A 26,953-nucleotide genomic window follows, 5' to 3' on the forward strand; every position below is an offset into this window, starting at 1 on the left:
GCGATTAAATAGCCTCGCCAGACAAAGAACATCCAACCTCGCCAATCAGGCGCGAGGTTCATGCATCTGGGCGGAACCAAACATTTCGTCACAGCTTCTCCTCGCAATCGCACGCACTGCACCAATCACGACTCTCTTCGCGCTCTCCCGCGGTCGTCACACACTACGCAGTGTTCGGAGTCCGCGGCTCGAATCACGCGCACCACTACCGAAGACAGGCGATTCTCGCATCCCAAGGAACGGGGTTCTTGTTACCCGCCGCTCATCTCACGCGCGAAGTCCCGCCGCCGGAAGCTGTTGTTGATCGCACTTGCCGCCGCGTGGAGAACACGGCGTCGCCTTACATCCGGGCGGCGTAGGTTGCTTCGAAGATCGTAAACGGCCGCAGAGAGATGCGCCTCAGCGTTCGGAGTCCGCGGCTTGCATCCCGTGCGCCAGTGTCAGAGACGCGCGAGATTCGCATTCCGGGGAGGGAGGTCCTTACCCGCCGCTCATCTCACGTGGGAGGTCCCGCCGCCAGAAGCTATTGTTGATCGCACTCGCCGCCACGCGGAGAGCGCGTCGTCGCCTTACGCCCGGGTCGCACACGTTGCGTCGAAGAGCGTAAACGGCCGCAGCAAGATGCACTTGAACCACTTGAGCCACGCGTGTCGACGCCGCCGACGCTCCAAGGTTCGCGAGAAGCGCAGCCGGCCCAGACGAACTGCAAGGCGCGCACCACAAAAACCGCTCTCGAGTAAACCGAGTTCCAGCGACGTTCGCTGGAATGTGCGGCTGGCCCAGTTGCTTGCGTATACCCTTAACCGCCGCCGGCGCTTTCGAAGGGAGCTCGCAGTCTTCTCAGGTTCCGATGACGCACGTCGCATTGAGAAGCGCAACAGTTACTGTAGAGATTTGTCTAGAACTGCTCGGCTACTTTACCTACCTTATCGATATTGCTAACGACACTGCCCCCCTCGTCTCTTAGCACATACGTCTGATTTTTGCCTATCCCTAGTTTCCACTTGAGCGTTCTCAGGCTACCTCCGCTCTTTAGAGCATGATCGATTCTCTCCTTATTGTACTTGCCTATGTCGGTTACATTGCACTAATTGATTACCTTTGATAGCTCTGCCTGTTCAGTTTTGTCGGTACGGTTAGTGGATTTCATGCTTTGGCGTTTCTTAATCAGATCTTTCGTCTCCTCAGATAGCTTGCCGATATCTTGTCGAACCATCCTACCGCGTACTTCTACTGAGCACTCAGTAATGATAGCTGTCAGATTATTGGTCGTTGCTGGAACATTGAGGTAGTCGTCCTAGGTTAAAACCGAATATCTGTTCCGCGGCAAGAACCTCAATTCCTCTACTTACGCTTTTAAAGCTAATCTGTTCATGGGCTCGTTGTTCACTAGTTTCCTCCGTTTCCTCTTCAAGTCTGGGTTAATTCAAGACCTTACCATACGATGGTCGCTACATCGCACTTTTCCGAGTACCTCCACATCCTGCACGATGTCAAGGTTAGCGTACAGTATGCACTCTATTTCATTTTTAGTCTCGCCACAGGGGCTCTTCCACGATCATTTCCTATTCTCCGCTTTGTAGAAGAACGTATTCATGATCAGGAAATTATTTCTTTCTGGGAACTCTACTAATAACTGTCCCCTTGCTATTACCAAAGTATACGCCATATTCACCTACTGCATAGTCTCCGGCCCGCTTCTTGCCTACCTTGGCATTGACGTCGTCCATCAGTACTACGCCCTCTGTTTTTACTTTGCTCATTGCTGATTCCACGTCGTAATCGAAGTTTTCGACGATCTCGTCACCAAGGCTGAATGTGGGCGCGTAGGTCTAAACCACCCTCAGTTTAAAACATTTAGGATATCATGATTTCGGCTTCAAGACGTGAATATTTTTCGTCGTTTAGAAATATTCGCTGCTCACTGCGAAATGTCCGATGCAGAAAAAACTATAAAAATTCAGGAGCGCAGCGGAAAACTACAACTGTTTAATCGCTCAGGTAATTACGCTTTATGAGGGTTAAACGTCCCAAAGCGACTTAGACTATGAGAGACGCCGTAGTGGAGGGCTCCGGAAATTTTGACCACCTGGGGTTCTTTAACGTGCACTGACATCGCACAGTACACGGGCCTCTAGAATTTCCGCCTCCATCGAAATTCCACCCCCACGGCCGTAATAGAAACCGCGCCTTTCGGGTCAGCAGCCGAGCACCATAACCACTGAGCTATCATGGCGACTGCTCAGGTGTTTGCTTATCTGCGTTGGTTGCATTGTGAGGAGTGCTAATAAGTGCTTTAAAATGCTCTACCACCTGTTGAAATTCACTTGAAACCGCCTGCTTTTTTTTTTCACCGCCGAAGGGGGGCGTGCGATCAATGGCTGTCTTTTTGAACACCCCTAAAGACAAATGAAGCAATACCACTTTGACCATACTCACTAGATAGAAACCCACGTTTTAAAAGAACAAAGGAAGACTTCTTACGACGTTAAATCACCTTCCATGAGTGATGTACCTGCAATTTCGTTCTGTGGTATATTGGGAAACATTTCCGTCGTCCGGTCTAGTTCATTTTTATGCACCTCTTCGAGACAGAAGTTTATTAAATTTGTTTCGGTTCGATGCACGGCAGCCGCGATCGCATTGCAGTTCTAATGGCCACGGAATGCGAAGACGCTTCTGTGGGCATGCTTTTGTGCATGTTACATAATCCTGGGTTCAGTCAATCAATCAATCAATACTTTATTCAACATCATCAGGATGTTGGGTGCACCGGCAAAAAGCCAGTGATTAGGCTTGACGAGGCCGACGCACCCTACAGAGGCAGTTTGGTAGTGGCACACACAAAGAAAAAGAAAACCAAGTTGATACAAAGAAGATCATGGGTTAACATTCGAACATTGAGGGCATGAGGTAGTTGATACAAACCAAGTTGATACAAACAAGGACATGAATTAACATTCGAACATTGAGGGAATGAGGTAGTACAGTTATCAATCAGTTGTTCGTCAACTCCGATTCATCATTTAATAAACGTGGGAGAGTGAAGCGCAACATTTGACAGCCATAATTTGTGCGCGTCCTAGGTAACAACCATTTCAAGCTTGTTCTAGTTGAATACATAGAATGTTTACACTGTAATCTTGACAGCTGTAACATAAAACAGTTGTTTTTAATGACGCTTGCCTTGTATCGTTTGCGAAGTAACGTTTTGTATAACTGAGGAAGTAGGATGATGCCTAGTTCTTCAAAAATTGGTGCAGAATGTTCGAGTCGAGGAGCGTTCACAATATTTCTAACAGCTTTCTTTTGTAAACGATGCAAGCGGTTGATGTTATCGACATTGGTTGATGATATCGGTTATCGATATTAACCTTCAGCTCTCAATATATGTCTTACGTTGACCCTCTGGTTTGTTTCGTTCCAATCCTGCGAAATATTCGTATTTTCCTTATCTTTTTTATGATGCAGAAACAACACAAGTGATAGTTAGAACTGTTTATTCCAGTTCCCAAACGCGACGACAACGTTCATGTATAGTACTGTAAGAGAGCAGAATATTGAATTGAAAATTATTTTACATTTTCATGGAAAAGGGGAAGCTTGGCAAAATCGTGCATAGCAGAAGGTGTTTTCCTGCGTAAGATTGAGTCCAACACCCTTTTTTTTTACCTATTTTACTAGAAAGGAGCCCAGCATTCGGCCAAGGGAAACCTTGTATCCACTGGAAACCGGTAGCTTCCCGGCGACGATGGGGATTCCAAACTGCTAAATTAAGAATGCTACAATATATAATTGGATATGACAGAAGTTATGCATATATGGATCAAAGATAAATACGCAATAAATTAAAAGGCATCGGTAATGGCTGCAACAAGGTAAAGAAGTAGGACGAAAAATGGGGGGATGTCAATAAAATTGCAACGCGTACGAAGCAGGATAAAAAAGGCCACACGTACCGTTTTTGCCAGAAACAAGCAGGCGGAATGGTTTAATTCTCACTTATTTATTAAGGTACCCTTAAAAAACGAAAAATATTGAAAATTGAGGACAATGGTTCGGCTTACCTTGCAGAGATTTAAAGTTTAATGGTGACATAAATACAGCCCCATCATATTGTATTCACGATATTCACAATATTAAAAAGCAGATCATGCAACCTGGTTACTAATGAAGAGCATAAACTGTGAAACACGTTTATTGTTTCATGGAGTCTTCGTTCTTTCTTTTCTGTAGTCGGGATATCGACCGTCAAACACTAAGAGCTATGAGCAAAAGGGAAATTCTTTCTGCCCAACTTTAGTCGTTTGAAGACTCTAGTATGAACGAACAGCTTTGCATTTTAGCACGCTGGTAAGGTTGCGCTAAATGTGCGGCCAAAACGCGGGCCGCACATAGAAGAGTAAAATAAAGATGACGCCGGGCTGTAGTACGTGACGCCACGGCACGGCCGTTCGGTTTTGGTCATTATGTGAGTCGGTTTTCTTTGCCCTCCGAACCCAAGACATAAGCCTATAGCACAAAGATTCATCTCCCTTTCATCTTCCTAACACAAAAAGATGAAAATAGATTTCAGCCGCACTGAACTCTTGGACTTATGGTGGCATTTATTCTGTACAGCTCATATGAAAATGACAAAACCATGGAACCTACGTGCATGAGCTGATGCAAATTTCTTGTGGTCATTTATTAGTTCTGCAGCCCTACTCTCGCTATCCGTTCTCAGGCTGAGGAACATAAGCACCAGTGTACACTCATAGGTATGTGGCAAGTTTCGCGCTACATATTGTCTCAATGTGTAAGCCACACCGCTTAGTGTTCGGATTATGACGTTGCAACTTCAGAATCCTTCAGAAGTGCAATTGCTTGCTATACTTTTTCTGGCATTGGTGCTGAATGAGTGGACAAATGCGTTGATGTACGTACTTAAAGCTCGGCTTGCCATATACAAAAGCGACATGAATTAACCATCGTCACTAGTGGGACGATCCACTATTGCTCGCACTTGAGTAATTATTAACACGAAACTCCTCTTGAGGCTTCTCATCAGAGTCGTTGATTAGGAGCTCCTTGTCTTTGCTTAGGCGAGGGGCTATTTTCAGGTAAAGATACATACAAAAGAAAATAACTGCGCACACCCCAACGGCTCCAAGGCAGACATACAGATATATGTTCGGGATTTGGTCCATGAACAGACCTACAAGAGTAGGTGCCGCCATTGCTCCTATTGATTCTGTGACAATAGCAAAAGCCATCATTTTGTTGCTGAATTCAATGTGCCCGGCTGTCCAGGACATGACGGCAGCGTAGACTGGTCCCTGACCAATCCCCGTGAGTGCAGTGCAAACCCAGAGCACCGTGGCGATACTAGAACCCCAGATTACAAGTGCAATGGCCGTGGGAAGAAGAATGGTATGCGATATCACCAGCATCCAGAAGGGGGGCAGTTTGACTGTGACCAGAGCTGCGGTCAAGCGACCTGCGGATAAGCACAGGAAAAATATTGCTTCTACGCGAGAAGCAGAGGCCTTAGAGAAATGAAGATTGCTCTTAACTGCAAATGAATCCACCATTTGCGAAGTTGTGCTTTCCAGCGCTACGTAAAAGCCAATGAAAATGCACATAGCGGCCAGGACAGTCCTAGTGTAACAGACGTCTTTCGCTCGTTCGTCCACACTTGCAGGGCTTCCATCGGAGGTTTTTTCTGTTTCCGGCTTGAAGTCCGCTTTGTCCACCAAATAAAGAGCAATCATCGATAAGGTGAGGATGAAATAAAATGCACCGACAATTCCGTACGCGTAGACGATGTGGGTTTCGCCTGTGGAATTCGTGGCTGCTGTATCGTTCGGCACACTGAGCAGTCCAGGGGAGTCGTATTGGTTCTCCTCTAATCCTAGGTAAAATCCGGCTGTGTTCACTTCACTGGTGTTTCCCTTGACAACTGTGGACAGGAACGGCCTGGCGATGAATGGACCCAGGAGGCCGCCAACACCGTAGGCTAGTTGGAACGCTTCTAGTGCGGGGGTGGTGTTCTCCGGCCACATCCTGATGAGCCACACGTTTGCCCCTGTACATAGATATCCATAATTGGTATCCTACGGCTTCGCAAAAGCATATGCGCGAAATATCGGGCAACAGAAAAAAGGCATTTTTAGTGCCATACTTATAATAAAGGATACAAACTGTGAAATAAAGACTGTAGCCTTTGTGTGACGAAAGAGCTTAAAGACGAGGATATCCTCTTATGGTTATTCTTGGTAGAAAAGTAAATGCGGTTTCACTGAGTCGTCGAATCATTTATATGCATTTAGGTTAGTAGTAAGAAAACAATGAGTGCGTTCAGGGAGCAAAAGTTATACATTAGGCGATTTGAAAAAAATCTCTTCACACCTAGTAGTGCTAGTGTCGGTACAGGCAGGACTAGGAGCCTGCGCTTGGACAGAATTGCTTGTAGAACAGTCCTGAATTATCGTTCTTGAGTGACTTGGAACGTGAACATTTTATACTGCCGCAAAATGCCTCGCATAAAATGAAATGAGGCAGGTTCAAAATTATATTCTCTTATATTTTGTTTTTGCATGGAGATGCATGAGCTCAATTTATAAGTGTCTATAAACTAGCTTCAAATAAATACAAACTGTAAGGAAGAGAGTTGGAGTTCGATGCCCCAGCAGCTAGCGCCGACGAAGGCGAGGAAGAAGATAGGCGAAGCCGACGAAGTTCGGGTTTTTGCGCCTGCGAACGCTGGCCTGCTGAGCGGCACCGCTGGGACAAGGACTGTGCCCGTCCACGCTAACTGTTCGAGTTTCCACATTACACTTGGTGGAGGTGCTGCTTGTTCTCCCCGTGGACCTACGCCACGATGCCCAGGCTACAAGGCTCTACCACGACGTCCGACACCTCGGTCCAACCTGCCCAGCCTGTCCTCTGTTCTGGTGCCGTCCGTCAGCGCGACCCGGCGATCTTCAGCGGCACTGACGACACTGACGTAGAAGATTGGCTCGCCTCCTACGAACGCGTGAGCGCATACAACAAATGGGATGACGTCGTTAAGCTCACGAACGTCATCTTCTACTTGACCGACGTCGCCAACTTATGGTTCCGCAACCACGAGGCGGATTTTACTACCTGGGCGGCTCTAAAAAGCAGCCTGACTGACGTTTTCGGCCGCCCCGCTGTCCGAAAACTTCGTGCTGAACAACGGTTGCGCAGTCGTGCCCAACAGAACGGCGAGAACTTCACAAGTTATATCGAGGACGTCGTTGATTTGTGTAAGCGGCTCAATCCATCTATGAGCGAGGCTGACAAAATCCGACACATTCTGAAAGGGATTGAGGACGATGCGTTTCAAATGTTGGTGTCTAAAGACCCCCAAACCATCTCCGACGTCGTGTCTTTGTGCCAGAGCTACGACGAGCTCCGCAAACAGCGACATGTCACCCGCCGTACCACTTGCTCGGACGCCACCATTTCGAGCTTGGAAGCAGGCAGTCCTGCCCACGATCAGCCGACACTTCTTGAGCACATCAAGCAGTTTGTGCGGGAGGAGGTGGCTCGTCAATTGTCGCTGGTTACCTCTCAACCCGCCCCTTCGCCATCGCTGTCGCCTTCAATTCAGCGTGTCATCCAGGAGCAGGTAGCTGAGGTCCTGCCGCCCACTAATCCAGCCCCTCTGGTCACTGCACCGCTGACATATGCGGAAGCACTCATCCGGCCACGACCTCAGCCGGTTGTTCCCACTTATGCGCCACCTGTCAACGCGTACCCTCAGCAGCAGCTCGCCCCTGCGCTGCCACGCACTCACCATCCTTTGACTCGCACCGGTCCCCGCCCTATCAATCCGTGGCGCACCCCAGATAACCGGCCGATATGCTACGCCTGCGGTCTCGCTGGTCATGTGGCCCGCTGGTGCCGCACGCGCGGCTCCGGTCCTTACGACTACGGGCGCTCGCCAACGTACGACGCTCCAATGCCCTCCGTCCCTGTCTCTTCTCCTCTGCCGCCTCCGAATCCCTCTCTGCCTCGCTCCGACTCCTACAACCGAAGCCATCGGTCACCGTCTCCTCGACGCCGTTCGCCCTCTCCTATGCGCCGCCGGTCCCCACCACTTCATGCGGAAAACTAGGCGCCGCAGTTCCGGAGGCAAGAACTGCGCCGTCAACGACCGTCTCAAGCCCTATCGCCGCTACTATGAACGTTATTGAAGTGATCGTTGAAGGTCTTCCTGTTGACGCGCTTATTGACACTGGTGCTGCCGTGTCCATCATTAGTCGCAACTTGTGCCGCAAATTAAAAAAGGTGATGACGCCGCTTTCTGACCTTTCGCTTCGCACCGCCAGCGCTGACCCCATTCGCCCTCTCGCAGCGTGCACTGCCCGCCTCGTCATCCAAGGCCTCCCATACACCATTGAGTTCTTCGTTCTCGCCCGCTCCTCTCATGACATCATCCTCGGGTGGGACTTTCTGTCCGCGCATCGCGCCATCATTGACTGTGAACGTGCTCAAATTGATTTATCGCCGCTGTGTGATGCTCTTGTGGACGCCTCCCCTGTTACCGCCGCGCGTATTCTCGCCGCTGACGACGTCGACTTGCCAGCTTTCTCTTCTGTTCTTGTGCCGCTGACTTGTGCTGCCCTCTCTGACGATACTGTTCTTTATTCACCCTCTCCTCTTTGTGCGCACCGCAAGTCTGTTTTGCTCCCTCATGCCGTGCTCACCCTTTCTGGTGGTTGTGGCGCTCTGTACGTCGCGAACCCGTTGCCTTTCCCCACCACTTTACATCGGGGAGAATCGCTCGGCACGGTTGATGTCATCGATCTCGACGACGCTTCTCCTGTCCTTGATGACCCTGACACCCATGACATCAACGCCCTCACCCCTCCCGCCGACGTCGCCGACCCGTCCTCCCCGGATATGTTTTCCCATTCTGTCGATGCCGCTCTACCACGTCACCAACGCGCCCAGCTCATCGCTTTGCTGCAGCGCTTCCGCGCATCCTTCGACTCTCCTCAAGCACCGTTGGGTCGTGCAACCGCGGTTCGCCACCATATCGACACTGGCACCCATGGACCCTTGCGCCAACGCCCCTATCGCGTCTCCTCCGCCGAGCGCCGCATCATCGATGAACAGGTGACCGACATGCTGAACCGCGGCGTGATCCAGCCCTCTCACAGCCCGTGGGCTTCTCCAGTCGTGCTCGTCAAGAAAAAGGACGGCTCCATTCGATTCTGCGTAGACTACCGCCGGCTAAACAAAATTACTCGGAAGGACGTCTACCCCCTGCCTCGTATAGATGACGCGCTGGATTGCCTGCAGGGAGCGGAGTACTTTTCTTCGTTGGATCTGCGCTCTGGGTACTGGCAGGTGCCGATGGCCGACGACGATCGCCCGAAAACAGCTTTTATCACGCCTGATGGGCTGTATGAATTTAATGTGATGCCCTTCGGTCTGTGCAACGCGCCTGCCACTTTTGAGCGTATGATGGACAACATCCTCCGTGGGCTTAAATGGCAGACATGCCTCTGCTACTTGGACGATGTTGTCATCTTCTCCCAGAATTTTCCGTCTCATCTTCTGCGCCTCGAGAGTGTTCTTCGCTGCCTCAGTGACGCTGGCCTGCAGCTGAACTTGAAAAAGTGTCGCTTCGGCGCTCGACAGCTGACTATCCTAGGCCACGTCGTGTCCAAGGATGGTGTACTCCCGGACCCTGCCAAGCTGCGTGCAGTTGCTGATTTCCCGAAACCCACATCCCTGAAAGAACTCAGAAGCTTTCTTGGCCTTTGTTCTTACTTTCGCCGGTTCGTCAAGAATTTCGCTGCCGTTATCGCCCCGCTGACGCAACTTCTCGCTGGTAGCCACGACCTGTCGGCTTGGTCCCCTGCATGTGACGAAGCTTTTGCAACGCTGCGCCAGCTCCTCACCTCTCCTCCGATCTTGCGCCATTTCGACCCTTCCGCGCCTACAGAACTGCACACAGACGCCAGCGGCATTGGTCTCGGTGCCGTTCTAGCTCAGCGGAAACCTGGTTTCAATGAGTACGTCGTTGCTTACGCCAGCCGTGCGCTCACAAAAGCGGAGACTAACTATTCCGTCACTGAAAAAGAATGTTTGGCGATTATTTGGGCGATCGCAAAATTTCGTCCTTACTTATATGGGCGCCCGTTCGATGTCATTACAGATCACCATGCCCTTTGTTGGCTGTCGTCACTCAAAGATACATCTGGCCGCCTCGCTCGTTGGGCTCTGCGTTTACAAGATTACGACATTCGGGTCATTTATCGTTCCGGTCGTAAACACTCCGACGCCGACGCTCTCTCGCGCTCCCCTGTGACCTCTGAGCCTGACCCGCCATCTATTTCCGGCCTCACACCTTCTCTTGACACTATTGATATGGCTTCTGAGCAGCGCAAGGATCCTTGGATTACTTCTCTCCTGGATTTCTTAGCCAACCGATCAGCCCGCCTCCCTTCTCGAGCGCTCCGTCGTCAAGCTCATCACTTTGTCGTGCGTGACCAGCTGCTGTACCGTCGGAATTACCTCCCCGACGGTCGCAAATGGCTGCTCGTGATCCCCAGGCATCTCCGCTCCGCCATTTGTGCCAGTTATCACGACGACCCGCAATGTGCTCATGCCGGTGTGTTGAAAACTTTTACCCGCCTGCGTCTTCGGTATTATTGGCGGGGTATGTATCGTTTTGTCCGCCAGTACATACGCTCTTGTCTGGAATGTCAGCGCCGCAAAATCCCACCACCGCACTCACCTGCTCCTCTGCAACCGTTACCGTGTCCGGCCCGACCATTCGACCGTGTTGGAATCGACCTTTATGGCCCTCTTCCCAGCACTGCCGCCGGGAACCGCTGGATCATCGTCGCCATTGATCATCTCACGCGCTATGCGGAAACTGCCCCGTTGCCAGCTGCGACGGCCTCTGACGTAGCCGGTTTCATACTACAGAATATCATTCTTCGTCACGGTGCGCCTCAGGAATTGCTCAGCGATCAGGGTCGCGTCTTCTTGTCCGGCGTAGTGGAAGCCCTTCTTCGGGAGTGTCATATCGTTCACCGCACGACGTCTTCGTACCATCCGCAGACGAACGGCATGACCGAACGCTTTAACCGGACCCTCGGCGACATGATGGCCAAGTACGTTTCTACCGATCACTCCGACTGGGACCGACTTCTACCTTTCGTTACCTACGCTTACAATTCTGCAACGCAAGCCACTACTGGTTTTTCGCCGTATTTTCTTCTCTATGGACGCGAGCCTTCCTCCATCATGGACACCATACTCCCTTACCGCCCCGATTCGTCCGACTTTACAACCGTCTCTCAAGCCGCTGCGCATGCCGAAGAATGCCGTCAACTCGCCCGTTCCTTTACTTCTCACGATCAGCACCGTCAGAAAAGCGCCCGCGCCGCTTCTTCCGGTCTGCCGCCGTCATATCTGCCTGAATCCTTCGTTTGGCTGTGGGTGCCCTCCTCCAGCCCCGGACAGTCTACAAAACTACTGAGCAAATACCAGGGCCCCTATCGCGTTATTCAGCAGGTCTCCCCAGTTAATTATCTGGTCGAGCCCATCACGCCTTCGTCTGACCATCGCCGCCGCGGTCGTGAAATTGTGCACTTAGACCGCCTGAAGCCCTACTACGACCCAGCCATCGTCTCGTGCCCCTAGGCCGCCAGGATGGCGCCTCTTCACCCCGGGGGTATTGTAAGGAAGAGAGTTGGAGTTCGATGCCCCAGCAGCTAGCGCCGACGAAGGCGAGGAAGAAGATAGGCGAAGCCGACGAAGTTCGGGTTTTTGCGCCTGCGAACGCTGGCCTGCTGAGCGGCACCGCTGGGACAAGGACTGTGCCCGTCCACGCTAACTGTTCGAGTTTCCACATTACAAAACAAAAAAATACATGGCATTTTCTGCAAAAAAAGAACAAGCCCATTGCCGTCATTATAAATCTGTATTACAATTATGCATTGTTTTAGCGCTTAGATCATCATTCATTCTTAAGTGTTACTCGTCAGTCGAACCTAACATGGTCCTACCATGTTGGGAATGTGAGAATGAAATTAGTTAAGTGTATTGGAATGTTAAGTCGCTGTAGACATCTTATCCCTGCCAGGCTCAAAAAGCAGCTTTATTTCTCACTTTTACACTCCCAGTTTAATTACTGCTTCTTAGTATGGGGAACCGGGATTAGGACCGATAACATAGACTATCGGCACTGTAGCGAAGCGCAATTAGAACATTATATGAATAAAGTTTTGACACTGTAACATTCATGACAAAACTTAATATTCTACCTTTTCATTAGATGTACAGAGAGAAACGATCTATGCACATATTTTCTGAAATATCAAACCACTACAACATATTTACTGGTGATTAATTGAATAGAGATAATGGTAACAATTTGCGTAGGACTTTCATTGTTGTAGACAAACTACGGACAAATTATGCTAAACAGACAATTATTTACCAAATTATGAAATTATATCATAACTATGCAAACATCCTCGAGATCGCTAGGACACTCGAAAATCTGGGAACTTTCAAGCGCTGAATACAATGTCTTTTTACTTCCAATAATATGCAGATGATGACTAACCCAGCTATGTAGTTGCAGTGTGATTGTGTTATAATTTCTTTATTTGCATACAAAGGGCAATTTCTTTTTACTTCCGATAATATGTAGATGAAGACTAACCAAGATATGTAGATGCAACGTTATTGTGTACTGATTTATTGGTTTGTGTACGAAGTGTCATGTGTATTTTTGTACGGTGATAATTGTTGTGCCTAGTTGTATACGAACTGTCTACATGCATTCTGTACCCACTGCTGCTGCGCCCGGTAGGGACAGGGCTTCGCCAGGAGACTGATTACCTCCTTTTGTGCTGCCCCAGGGGCAGTACCATATATTATTGTTTATTTATTGGTACATACTGTCTATCCCATATGGGATTATAACAGGAAGGGCATAAGTTGAACAGTCTAATAAATAAGCACAATAAGGCAAGCAAGCATAACACAAAGGTAAACACTCAACGTTGTGAGGGTAAGATGTTTAACAAGAACTCAAGAATAGAAGTAAAGGGGTATAAACTTTCAAATGAACGGAACAGAGAACAGTAATCATGGAACAGAGAACAGACACTGGAAGCCAATGAATCAATATTTAAAAAATAATAGGCAGAAATAGAAGGTAATTCAACGGAAGAACATGTAGAAATGCGCACACAATGAACACGATCTGTGCCTGACTGGAAGGCGGGTACATATTCAAAAGTACGTAAAGCATTTATTCCGTACCCAGTTGGTACGGAAAGCATTTATTCCGTACCCATTTATTCCGTAAAGCAATTATTCAGTACCCAGTTGCCCGTGCGATAAATATATAAATAAAAGCTTTTCCGCTACCCGAGAGACAAATGTTTACGAGCTCTTGTTTCTTTCTATGCCACAAAGGGATAACGAAAGCTTTTTAAATGCTCAATGCTCACCACAACATCGTAACAAAAGAGTCTGCGTTCAAGTAAAGTTCTGCCGACTGACCGCTATGGTTGGTCCAGTGTTTTAGGGGAATCCCCCAAGGTGGAGTAGATTTGTAATAAGGGAGTAATTACTCCCTTACATGCAGAAAACCAAAGTAATGTTCAACAGCCTAGCAAGGGAACAGCAGTTGGCAATTGGTAGCGAGGTACTGGCAGTAGTAAGAGAATATGTCTACTTAGGGCAGGTAGTGACCGCAGATCCGGATCATGAGAGGGAAATAACTAGAAGAATAAAAATGGGGTGGAGCGCACATGGCAGGTTCTCTCAGATCATGAATGGCAGTTTACCAATATCCCTCAACAGAAAAGTATACAACAGCTGTATCCTACCGGTACTCACCTATGGGGCAGAAACGTGGAGGCTAACAAAGAGGGTTCAGCTTAAGTTAAGAACAACGCAGCGAGCTATGGAAAGGAAAATGATAGTTATAAGGTTAAGAGATCGGAAGAGGGCGGAGTGGGTGAGGGAACAAACGCAGGTTAATGACATCTTAGTTGAAATCAAGAGGAAGAAATGGGCTTGGGCAGGGCATGTAATGCGAAGGCAAGATAACCGCTGGTCCTTAAGGGTAACGGAGTGGATTCCAAGAGAAAGCCAACGTAGCAGGGGATGGCAGAAAGTTAGGTGGACGGATGAGATTAAGAACTTTGCGGGGATACAGTGGCAGCAACTGCCAAAGGACAGGGTTAATTGGAGAGACATGGGAGAGGCCTTTGCCCTGCAGTGGGTGTAGTCAGGCTGATGATGACTCATTGAGCAATGTAATAAGGGAGTAATTACTCATTGAGTGGCCGCATGGCAGTGCTCAGGTGGATGTCAATGAGTAATTACTCCCTTATTATACCGCTATGACTGCAGTCAAATGACGCAATGCTCACCTATTTCGAATGCAGCTGCGCTCAGTCCCACCAGAAACACCACAACGTGTGCCACCGGCAGGTATCCGCTGAGTGGCAACGCGATCACCGTGACGCATATTAGGGTCGTTGCCGCAATTGACACCACCTGCGTGTTGTAGGTGTCGTGGAGCTTGCCTCCTGCGCAGAAATTGCACGAAATAAATCGACGAGGCGAAATAATTGTACGCAGCCATATTTCGGAACTATTTCCTTGGCGTTATTGCGACGCCAGGAGTGATAGCATGCAGTGTGAGGACGAGCTTCGGCATCGCAGGCCAGACGCAGCTGAACAATGCCGGATAAATAAAGCGAAACAGAAACATATTTAAAAAATCTATGTAATGGATTTCATTACAGATGTGAAATCGTTTACCAGTCACTACAATCGCCGTAAAGGTCAAAGTAGATCAGAACCTACTTCAATAGCAAAAGGTTAATCAACAAAATGAGTGTAAAGTACAACAGAAATTAATTATCCTTCTCTGTACTCCGCGGAGAGTGTCAGTCCCTTCCTATGTTCTTTAGACATTTTAGCGCATTCAGAAACACATAGGATATTAAACCTCACGTAGTGTTTTATACTATACTGGCTAACACATGCGCATTATGGCGCCTCCCTCTACATCACGTTCTACCAATGCTTGCGTAGATGTTTAGCTAGTATTTGTTGCGTCCGCCAAACGAAGAAGAGTCTCTCATCATATTTTTTTCCTCTTTGTGTGAAATATTTATGACTAATTACGTGCGGTGAGCTGCGGTCAACATTACGACCAGTTTTTTAAAGCCAGTCGTGCTCAAGAGGAGCATGCAAGGAGCGTATATACTTCGTTACTTAACTGAAACGCATGTTCAGATAGGGTACCTCTACGCCGTCGATACTTTTACTGCTTGTTTTTGCAGCTTGAGACCTGAAGCAGATATCGATATTGAAGCGACTTTGCCAAGCTGTGGTAAGAAGCCCCAACAATTTTTGGATGTGTGGTGCGGATCGGTATCAATGGAACAGACGTAAACGTGCTTCGTACATGTACTATCAGCGTCAATTGAAACGCGAACAAGCCAATTGAAACGCGAACAGTACAACTCGCAGATATTATACTAGGGAGGCAAAATACATGAGCAGTTGATTTTCCCATCGAAGCCGAAAAGACCGCTCTTCTAAAATGTTAATAGCCCACGCCTGTATTTCATCTGCAGCCTCTAATATGCTTGATTTTGTGTGCTTGCGTTCCAGTTGTTTTGTTCGCGTTTCATTTGACGCTGATAGTACTGTACGATGTCAGTGCACGTCAAAGAACCGCAGGCGGTCGAAATTTCCGGAGCCCTTCGCTACTGAGTCCCTCGTAGCCTGAGACGCTTTGGGACGTTAAACCCCAATAAACCAAATTATTGCACAATGGAAAAGTAACACACAGGCAAAAATTTTACTGTGATGTCATCTATTTCACTCAAAGCTTTCTTAATTAGTCCAAGCAAAACGCCGGAATTCAATTATTTTAAGGCTGTCCAAGCTAAAGGAATTACTAGTGAAAATGAAACGGCATACATGAAATCAAAATAACAAGCTTCACTAGTGCATACCGGCCTATACCATTTAACTCTGGTGGTGATGGTGATGATTTGACTTTAATAACTAAGCGCGGGTTGACGAAAGATCACCGTAACTACTGAATTTGGTCCACATACTATGATTTAGAAAAAATGACTATACTGTGTACAGAGACAGGCGTAAAGGGAGAGGAGTCATAAAATAGCAAACTCCATAAAAATTTCGACTTTCTCCACTGAAGATAAACAGATATCACGCTCCCACAGAGACTGCCACGTTTGTCTCCTGATGTAAGGTAGGGTATAACATTTAAACCTTATCCATTAGTTGTACGTAAAGCCGCCTCTTCATTTCTACCGTAAGAACTCAATATAATTCATAACCTGAAGTCATCAAGTAAATGAAAGTTTATGTTTCTTGAGGATCCTGAAATACCTCACATCACGCGACCGGTGCACTACGGTCTCTGGGCTGTTCTCTCCAGACGCTTGTCTTTACCTCTCGTAGTTCAGTTTGATTTAATGGGGCCGCTTAACGTCCCAAAGCCACTCTGGCTATGAAAGACGCCGTAGTGGAAGGCTGCGGATAATTTCGACCACCTGGGGTTCTATAACGTGCACAGACATCGCACAGCACACGGGCCTCTAGCATTTCGTCTCTATCGAAATGCGACCTCCGAGGCCGGGATCGAACCCGTGTCTTTCGGGTCAGCAGTCGAGCACCATAACGATGGAGCTACCGCGGCGGCTTTGACCGCATAAGCAGCAATAACTTTATTCCTACGAGCCAACTACGATCACATCCTATGGGATTGTAAAATAGAGCCCTTCTGGGTGATCTAGTTACCGCTCCTTCTCACGAGCGGTGGGAGACCATGCTGGCTAGCTCTGACCCCAGAACGCATGTTTTGGCGGTGGAGTGGGCTGACAAAGTCGTCGAGGGCTATGTACTCTCTACCTCTTAATGCGACCTCTTACCAAGCTCTTTCCGGCGAATAAAATGTTTTACAATCAATAAGTCCTAAAAGAACGTGGGAGAGACATGGAGGCTCACACGCACCGAGGAAGCAGCCCAGCAGGGCTCCGATGCCACGAGTTAAGATGAGGTACGAGATGCTTGCGAGGCTTGATCCGAACAGCTGAACCAGGTCCAGCAAGGCAGCACCGGTGATGGCGATGACGAGACCCTTGGTTGGGCATGAGAACAGAGGGAAGAATGAGACACTTTCTGGACCCGTTTCGTACTCTTACTTTTTTCAAAACTGAGTGCGAGGTCATTTTATTTGTCATTTAGACACAAAAACACCTTCCATTGATTTAAAGCACTGGATCTAAACACAGCGATAAAAAAATGCAAAGCAGAAAGAACACTACGTTCGTATTGGTTTCATTCGTTCAAATTTACAGCGTGGCATTCAGATCTGTCACATCAACCTAAAGTACTCGATAACCGACGTTTATCTAGTTGCTGTCCAGTTTTGCTCGTCAATAAAGGAAAATAATCTGGCGCGTAGTAGTTTTTTTATCTTTTAGTCAGTAGGAAGAGCCGGGGACTACATAAACAGGCCGTTTGTCATAGTTACGTCGCTTATGTGCCATTCTACTCTTATATTCTATAGAATTTTCAAGCTACAAGAAACAACTTTGCATCATGAAAGCATTTGTCGCATTACCATTACCAGACTCGTTTACCGTAACCGATTGCGCAAGTTGAGCTTAGCCTATTTCTTCTTCATTAAATTCCTCAGCAACCTAACTCCGACCTTCACCCCCACCCCCATCCTCACCCCCACCCTTAACCACTCCCCTACCCCAACCTCCATGAAGCACCTTAGTTCTGCCGCAAGGTATCGGCCTACTAAATGCAGAAATAAAGACGTTTAAAAAAAATAGTAATTAAGGAGTCTAAATTGAGCACGTGCATGCCAACAGCCCTGAGAGGACCTGGTAACCCGAAAATTATGTTTTGACGGCAGTCATAAAACTTACCTGCGCCAGTGTCTTGTGCTTTTTACTGCACACACATTCATAAGCCGTTCGCTTTTTCTAATGTTTGTTGCATAACGACACTGTTCATTAGGTACTGTACAAGATACCACCTTGTACACTCGCACAATCTGACATGAGTCCTACGTTCCCGCCGCCAGTATTTATTTCTTTCCCGTGGCAGAAATAGAGCCCTTAAATTAACCTCATACTGATGTATTAGCCAGCACTTACATAACTTGAATCTTTTTAGAACCAATTTTAAGGGACCCGGCGATTAATTTGTTATAGCCGTAGCTTTGTTATAGCCCGTGTCGACCGAGCTTACAGGGGAATCGTCAATCCTTTGTTATAGCCATTATTTCGTTATAATGAGGGAACGCTGTAGATGATTTCTTTCATCTGCATACCTCCTGCGGTTCGTCTCCTGGAGTGGACGCTTTATGTTAAACACTTTGTGCGTGCCATCACCGCGATCAAGTATAGCAAGCAAGCTTCACCCCATTTGGTACACATTCAATGTGAATTACCATCAAGAAGTAGCGGAACACTAAGATGAATGGCGTCAAACACAAACAGAAACTTAGTCTGCATGCATGAAACTTGAGATTAGTGCAACAGCTCTCAACACCTGCGGACTATAAGCGGAATATAATAAACACAGCTCTTACCAATCCCAAATTCCCGAGGCTCAAGTTGCATGTTCGTCCCAGGTTCACCCAGAGCTGCGCACGGGACGCCATTGCTGCGGCAGCAGCGGAGGGATGACTGCGGAATAGTGAGCGCCTTATCGCAGCGGCTTGGTCGAAAGAGACCCCGACATCCTCCCCGCGGTGATAACGAAAAGTGCAGATATTTACCCATTTCGGATAACAGTGAGATAGCTCAACGTGATCTTCGTGATGAACAGAATGAACAGATAAGCGGTTGTGTGCGTGACGCCAAAGGGTGCAGCTTCTTTCAACAAGTAATATATTATTTTATCTACAGCCATAATTAAGCACGATCCGGACGACCTTTCACGTCAAACATGTGCGCAAAATATTTTTTATTACTGCGCTAGCAGTGTACTGCGCGCGTGTGTGTGTGTGTGTGTGTGTGTGCGTGTGTGCGCGCGTGCGTGCGTGCGTGTGTATGTGCGTGCGTGCGTGCGTGTGTGTGTGTGTGTGTGTGTGTGTGTGTGTGTGTGTGTGTGTGTGTGTGTGTGTGTGTGTGTGTGTGTGTGTGTGTGTGTGTGTGTGTGTGTGTGTGTGTGTGTGTGTGTGTGTGTGTGTGTGTGTGTGTGTGTGTGTGTGTGTGTGTGTGTGTGTGTGTGTGTGTGTGTGTGTGTGTGTGTGTGTGTGTGTGTGTGTGTGTGTGTGTGTGTGTGTGTGTGTGTGTGTGTGTGTGTGTGTGTGTGTGTGTGTGTGTGTGTGTGTGTGTGTGTGTGTGTGTGTGTGTGTGTGTGTGTGTGTGTGTGTGTGTGTGTGTGTGTGTGTGTGTGTGTGTGTGTGTGTGTGTGTGTGTGTGTGTGTGTGTGTGTGTGTGTGTGTGTGTGTGTGTGTGTGTGTGTGTGTGTGTGTGTGTGTGTGTGTGTGTGTGTGTGTGTGTGTGTGTGTGTGTGTGTGTGTGTGTGTGTGTGTGTGTGTGTGTGTGTGTGTGTGTGTGTGTGTGTGTGTGTGTGTGTGTGTGTGTGTGTGTGTGTGTGTGTGTGTGTGTGTGTGTGTGTGTGTGTGTGTGTGTGTGTGTGTGTGTGTGTGTGTGTGTGTGTGTGTGTGTGTGTGTGTGTGTGTGTGTGTGTGTGTGTGTGTGTGTGTGTGTGTGTGTGTGTGTGTGTGTGTGTGTGTGTGTGTGTGTGTGTGTGTGTGTGTGTGTGTGTGTGTGTGTGTGTGTGTGTGTGTGTGTGTGTGTGTGTGTGTGTGTGTGTGTGTGTGTGTGTGTGTGTGTGTGTGTGTGTGTGTGTGTGTGTGTGTGTGTGTGTGTGTGTGTGTGTGTGTGTGTGTGTGTGTGTGTGTGTGTGTGTGTGTGTGTGTGTGTGTGTGTGTGTGTGTGTGTGTGTGTGTGTGTGTGTGTGTGTGTGTGTGTGTGTGTGTGTGTGTGTGTGTGTGTGTGTGTGTGTGTGTGTGTGTGTGTGTGTGTGTGTGTGTGTGTGTGTGTGTGTGTGTGTGTGTGTGTGTGTGTGTGTGTGTGTGTGTGTGTGTGTGTGTGTGTGTGTGTGTGTGTGTGTGTGTGTCAAGCCTCTACCACAACCTGAAAAATTGCATGGCGCATCTACAAGCCTCCTCCCACCACTCACCCTACCACCACCACCATCCTGAAACTCCACCTTCCAGGAATAAAATTCAGAAATGCAGTGTGAAGTCAACTATTGTAAAAGCCAAATCTGCAAGTGATACCCGCTAACGCAATTTCTCGCATCACATCGTACAATCGCTTGTTCATTTTTTTTATTATTTTCCTCGTTACATGGAAAATTCAACACCCAAGGTGGTCTTTCAGTTTCCGAACTTTTAGTTTTAAAGTAAGAACCATGGGTGAGTTTAACCGCAATTCTTGGGTACAGAAAAATCCAGAGAGGAATGGACGTTCGGGGCTCGAAATCATCAACGCATGTTCGAAGCTTTGTTTCATAAACCGGCTGGTCAGTGTGCTTATTTCATTGATAGCTTCTCAATAATGGGGTGAAGGATGGTAGCCTGTCTCGCCCCGTCCTTCTCCCTATATTGTAAAGTACCATGAATGTATTCGTGATGCATATTCCACGCAGAAGGAAATGGGAAATTCTGTTATATTTTAAATTTAGCAACCGTACTCTCTTACATGTCATCGTGCAACGTGTTACCTGCGACAGCAAATATAAAACTACTGCGGTCTAAACCGTGCTACGACCCACTGCTGGAATGGATGAGTGCTGGTCAGTTTTCATCTCATGCATACACAAGGAACAACACAAGGAAGATAAAAATTGGTAAATAGGTTTTTGAGGGAAGAAAATGGCGCAGTATCTGTCTCACATATCTCGGCGGACACCTGAACCACGCCATAAGGGAAGGGAGGAAGGTGGGAGTGAAAGAAGAAAGAGAGAAAAGAGGTGCCGCAGTGGATGTCTCCGGAATAATTTCGACCACCTGGGGATCTTCAACGTGCACTGACATCGCACAGCACACGGGCGCCTCTTGCGTTTCGCCTCCATCGAAACGCGGCCGCCGCGGTCGGGTTTCGATGGAGGCGAAACACAAGGAACGTTGTCACAAAAAAAAAAATTACGCACTTGCTTTGTTGCGTAACTTTTAGAGACCCACGTGTCAGCAGCAATGACCTAGCGTGTACTATCGCGCTCAATATGAGTTGCAACGCGCGGTCATCGACCGGGGCTCGTTCCGTGGTGTGCCTCCTCGAAACAGTCGCTCGGAATTCTGGGAGAAACTGCTGTTCCAGGAAACAACAGCACCCCCGCTAAGGAAAAAGTTTCTCCCAGAATTCCGAGCGACTGTTTGGAGGAGGCAGACCACGGAACGAGCCCCGGTCGATGACCGCGCGTTGCAACTCATATTGAGCGCGATAGTACACATCTACTTAAAGTCCTCACCTGTTATCGGCAGCTAGGCGAGGGCATTGTTTTCGATCTCATTAACTTTTCAATGCTGTCCCGCGTTCCAGGTGAGCTCGGTCTGGCGAATGAAAGGAACGAAGGCACTAGCGTTCACAAAAGCATATTTAGACATTTTATGCACGCGACATGACAACCAGAAAAGAAAACCAGGAAAAAATTTTCACTCGGGGAGAGAACGAACGCGGACATCCAAAGCATGTTCTATGGGAGGGGGGGGGGGGGGGGGGGGGCAAAAGTACTAGACCTCCCCTCCAAGTTCCGACCCGTGCCACTCTGCATAGGGGCGCCACCTGACACCTTTTGTTTTGTTAAGTGGCGCTCCCACGCAGAGTGGCACGGATCGGAACTTGAAGGGGAGGGGAGGTCTCACTTTTGCCTCAGACGGCATCTGCATATGAGGACGGACAAAAGCATATGCGAGGGTGGATAACGAGCGCGTCGCTCGGACGTAATTGGAAACGCGTCACAAAAGAAGACAATGGGCATTCCAAAAGAATGAAAAGTAATTATTTGTGTGTAAATTGTGTTTAGTTCTACCCTTTCCTTTCTCTCTATCGCTTTAATCGGTACTTCCCCTATCTCCCTGTCCGTTTTATTTCCGCCGGCGAAGTGCTTATATCAGCAGATAGCAATTTCGGCAGCCAGCACAATCTATTCGTTACGTTCTTTTTTTTTTCTTTTTTTATGTTCTAATAAACAACTACTACTCAAGCGTTCTCAGCCTTCCACTTTTATTTTCTTATTTCTTTTTTAAGCCCAAACTAATATCTGCCTCTCTTTGGTCATCTCGTGAAGATACTGTGCATTAATAAGAGATCAAATTTATCACTCGTTAAATGCCTTTTAACAAACCTTTTCTTTCCTCCTTGTGCTCTCCTGCGTACGAAATTAGCACCAGTTTTTAGCAAACTAAATATAACAGAAGCAAGTGATTCATGTACAAGTTAAATTTTAAGACCTGTATGCCAAGTGACAGCAGCAGCAGCAGCGCCTTTGGGTCGCGTCGAAGGCCTCAGCGTGCCATGTTGTCACTACCTGTGTTATAGCACCTACAAGCCGTAAGTTTCAATCCCACTCAAACCTATACCTTTCCGCCTGTGTTTTATTTGCTTGAGTTTTTTCGTGATGTGGCCGTACGGACGGACAAAAATCTTCTCACAAAGAGGTAAGAAAATGTGGCTCTAAATGCATCCGTGCATTGAAGCTTGTTTTTGGTTGTTATTAATTTAATAATAATGAAGACAACCGCGTCCTAAATTTAGTTATTCTACTGCATGGTACTATTAACACCCACCTGCTAAGAAACCAGCGTACTGCATTATAAAGTTATTTCAGGGAACTTAACGTCTTATTTCTCACTAAGTTGGCCAGGATTGTTCTTCACAGCATGCAAAAACAATGTAAAAGAAAACAACACAATGATAAAGCCTGGCGACATCGGCTGCTGATGCACTATTTATCTTCGCGTCCCTCACAGCCTGAATCGCTTTGGGACGTTGAACCCCCATAAACCAAACTATTTGCCTTTGCCGCTCTTATCTGCTCATTGTCTACTTTACATCAATTACGTAGACGCCGTTCTGCGCGCACCGTCGTTTTGATATAACAGCTAAGCTCAGGGAGGCACTCTCAGCCGCTCAAGCACAGTGAAATCTCACCCTCATGGTTTACTCGCCGATTCAGCAAGCATGAAATCTAGCAACCTGAACGCAGCTCAAGATAACAGCACAAGCTCGAGGGAAAGTTCAATTGTCGAAGACAACTGCAATACGAAACCACGACTGCTGCGCGGTCATACGACTTTAAATTTGTGGTTTCAAGGCAAATTTAGGCAAATATATGGAAGAAGCCCGAGAGAACCGTTTTTTACATTCTACCATGGTCTCAGTAACCTTTTTTCGGGATCTTGAGATTCCTATAAATAACGCTCTACGAGACGCGTGGTCTGATTCCTTCGAGAAGCGATAAAATACACGCTGCTTATTTCCCACTGAAAGCACAGAAAATGGAACGGAAAGCAGAAAATTGTTCGCTTTTTCTTTATAGTGCTTCATGCGGCAACACCAGGACAAGTCGAGAGCATAGATGCTGTTTTAGAACGCACAAGTAATGGAAACCTAGCGCGTGTTGCTATGCGGGAGCTGGCATCTCGTGCCACCGCTTGGCGGCGTGGAATCTTGCGAATACAGGCTACAGAATACAGGAAAGTTGCGAATACAGGCTACTCTGTACGGCCTACGAAAGAAGACAATGTAATCAAAGAGAGATCCAACAGGTCGGTGCACGCGCTAGAATTGCTATTTATTTACCTTTGGAATCCTCCTGTCTTCTAGAAGTGCCTGCGACGTAGCCTCCTCTTCATTGAAAGCCTGACAAATACAAAAGCTCCCACCGCTGGCGCGGAGCGCGTAACTGCGACTGCTCATCCGCCGACCTTGCGGGTGTGTGACTAAGAGGAAAAGGTACGTGTTGGGAGCTGGTCGGAGCTTTCGCAATGCAGGCGCCAGCGCCCGAGATGACGCGACTTGCGCGAAACGCGCAAAGGACGGCCGCACGGGTCGGAAATTCAAAAGAGTGATTGTATACGCACGACGTCGTGTTCGCCGACCGGAGGTTTGTACACGCACGATGTGGGTCGCTTGCGCCGTCTAGCGACGAAAATTGGCGTTCGCTCTCGCCGCGCGTAGTCGCGTGCTGAGTGTTTTTTTTCTTTCTCCCCATCCATGCTCGACGGCCTCCACCAGATCGCCAATGGCTTAGCGTGGACGACAGGCATTTCGGCGTTGCTTTGATGGAGATCTGCTTAGGGGAGAAGTATGACAGCTTTGCGAAGTTCGCGAAACAAGCGTTCAGAGATTTTCCGAGTCAGAACGAATACACTGTTCGTGACTAAATACAGTGTTCTGAACGAGCACTTTTTAGGCTTACCTGCATGACGCGAGTCAGTTCGGAAATTTCTAACTTGAGTGGTTTTCACGAGTGCAAGACGTCAGTGCAGAACGTTGTTTGAACCACCGCCACCTCCCGTCTTTCGCTTCCTTCGAGGCGGGCCCTAGGCGCTCTCGTAATGGTATATTTATTTATTGCCTCAAAGGCCCCGGTTGTGGGGCATTACATGAGGGATGGGGGATTACATGCAGATTATATAAAGATTACAGAGTACATAAAGATCAGGATACATAAAGATTACAGGATAAATAAAGATGACTGATTACATAAAGGTGACTGATTACATAAGGATGACCTCAATCTTTTTCTTGAAGTCGATGCAGTTGACGATGAGTACGGCTTCCGGCGGCAGATCGTTCCAGTCCCGAGATGATATGACAAAAAAAAGAACGGAAATGAGATGTAGTTCTTGCAGCGGGTGGATATACGGTCTTGATGTGGTTGTTGCGGCTAGAAGGACGATGAGCTGTTGATATGATAGATGATCCTAAAGGTGAATGATAGAACTTGTGGAATAGGCATAGTCGAGATATTTTTCTTCTAGTTTCAAGGTTAGGCAAGGATGCGATGCTCTGGATTTTAAAGAGGACACGCTAGTATAGTAAGAGTAGTCACAATAAATAAAACGGATAGCGCGGTTTTGAATTTTTTCAAGGATTATAGAAAGGTTAGATTGATGAGGATCCCATACTGCTGATGCGAATTCTAATTCAGGTCGGACGAATGTTTTATAAGCTAATAATTTGATAGAAGGGGTAGTAAAACGAAGATTTCGACGTAGGAAGCCAAGGGTGCGGTTAGCGTCGTTAGCAATGTTCGTGATATGCGAAGACCATGTTAGGGTATGAGTTAAGGTGATGCCAAGATACTTACAGGAAAGAACAGATGATACTTCAGAACCGAAAAGAACATATTTTGAGGGAATATGGGATTGCCTGCGGTGAAAAGAAATCATGCATGTTTTAGTAATATTAAAGGGGCTGCGAACACTGCTTGGGGGGCATACCGGCTATACTTCAGGTGGGTTCTTTATGTCACACAGATGCGGACCTAAAAAGAATTACAGGAATCGGTGCACAGGAACGGGAGTTATTCAGTGAAGAAATTTCAAAATACAAGCAAACAAAACGCTTCCCTCAACTCGATTTTGGCGGGGCTTCCCACTCCTATTTCGCTCTCCCAATGACGGGACCTGGCGCAACCAATCAAAACAGCGAGCCAGAGCACGTCGCAGAAATTTGTACTCCATGGTTGCCTGCTCTCTGTAACTCGTTCTTGCTGAGACTGGCAGCGTCGTTTCCATGCCAGAGCGCCCCTGGTGGTGTATTTTTATTTTACTTGCTTTGCAGGGCTTTTATCTAAGACAAACAAGTTGTTTTTGTTGATCTAATATAAAACGCAGTCAGGTGAGAAAATGTGTCTATTTATTCACACATTTGTAGTATATTTACTGTTTGTCCGATCATCAAGCTCGCGCCAGGTGATGTCATATCCGCTGCTAAAAACCCGCCACTGTGTGGCGACACCATCAGAGCCATGAAGTTGTTTTTGGGAGGACATTAAAATATTAAAAAACGGAATGTACGCGGTATTACCGACGCTAATAGCGCCATTATAACTCACTGTATGCAGTCAACAGGCAAAACAGTTAACTAAGATTGTGTTTCTGGGCCCCTTTAAGGGACATTAGCCAATGCTTGCACCAAGTTTCGATTTGGGTTAGATCAGTTTGGAGGGTGTCAGAGTCAGTTCTGCTGTTGATAGGGCGGTAGATTACACAATCGTCGACAAATAATCGGATGTTCGAGTTGACGTTAGAGGGAAGATCGTTAATGTAGATTAGAAAAAGCAATTTGTCCAAGAACTGTGCCTTGTGGTACACCTGAAGTAACGGGGGAAAGAGGTGACGATGATTTGTTAGCGTAGACAAATTGCTCTCTGTTGGTTAAAAAATTTTGTAGCCATTTTAACACCAAGTGGCTAAGGTTAAGACGTGAAAGTTTTAGTAGTAATCTTTTGTGGGGTACCTTATCAAAAGCTTTTTCAAAGTCAAGGAAGAGCGTGTCAACGGGAATGTTTAAGTCAAGATGAGAGCTAAGATCATTAATAAAAAGGGCTAGTTGGGTGTCACAGGAAAGTACTCTTAGGAAGCCGTGTTGGTTAGGATGAAAAAACTTGACCGAAACTAAAAATTTAACGATATGAGAATAAATAACATGTTCCATTAGTTTTGAACAGATGCTCGTAAGAGAAATGGGGCGGTAGTTTTTACATGAAAACGATGAACCTTTCTTGGGGACTGGAACGATCTTACCGATTTTCCAATCTTGAGGAAGCACGCCTGATGATAATGACTGTTGAAAAAGATGGCACAAAATGACACTAACCACGTTTTTAGTATTTTTGAGCACTTTAGAGTTCAAGCCATCAA

At 47.4% G+C, this 26,953-nt stretch overlaps 1 protein-coding gene across 2 annotated transcripts; it reads right to left on the reverse strand.

The window, feature by feature from the left end:
- Positions 1–2,726: 2,726 nt before the first annotated feature.
- On the reverse strand, positions 2,727–24,085 carry LOC149349013 (sodium-dependent glucose transporter 1A-like). Of its 2 annotated transcripts, XM_089541111.1 has the most exons (6): positions 23,883–24,084; positions 21,550–21,631; positions 18,653–18,749; positions 17,056–17,182; positions 14,427–14,585; positions 2,727–6,067 (listed from the first exon to the last, which is right to left on the reverse strand). In XM_089541111.1, the coding sequence occupies exons 3-6, from the start codon at positions 18,722–18,724 to the stop codon at positions 4,977–4,979; spliced, it is 1,449 nt and encodes a 482-aa protein (XP_089397237.1). In that variant the 5' UTR covers positions 18,725–18,749; positions 21,550–21,631; positions 23,883–24,084; the 3' UTR covers positions 2,727–4,976. The 2 variants fall into 2 exon arrangements, with proteins under 2 accessions (XP_089397237.1, XP_089397238.1); XM_089541112.1 differs by lacking the exon at positions 21,550–21,631 and having other exon boundaries at positions 23,883–24,085.
- Positions 24,086–26,953: the final 2,868 nt, after the last annotated feature.

Source organism: Amblyomma mixtum, chromosome 4 (assembly GCF_055824585.1).
Source record: "Amblyomma mixtum isolate Tamu chromosome 4, ASM5582458v1, whole genome shotgun sequence".
Classification (NCBI taxonomy): domain Eukaryota; kingdom Metazoa; phylum Arthropoda; class Arachnida; order Ixodida; family Ixodidae; genus Amblyomma; species Amblyomma mixtum.

Bases quoted from the DNA above. Each gene is read 5' to 3' on its own strand.
- LOC149349013 (XM_089541112.1), bottom strand. From the start codon at position 18,724: ATGGCGTCCCGTGCGCAGCTCTGGGTGAACCTGGGACGAACATGCAAC. The intron at 17,183-18,652 runs GTAAGAGCTGTG...TGCCCAACCAAG, and splicing joins GCCTCGGGAATTTGGGATTG to GGTCTCGTCATCGCCATCAC. The intron at 14,586-17,055 runs GTGCGTGTGAGC...ATTTCTGCGCAG, and splicing joins CCTGCTGGGCTGCTTCCTCG to GAGGCAAGCTCCACGACACC.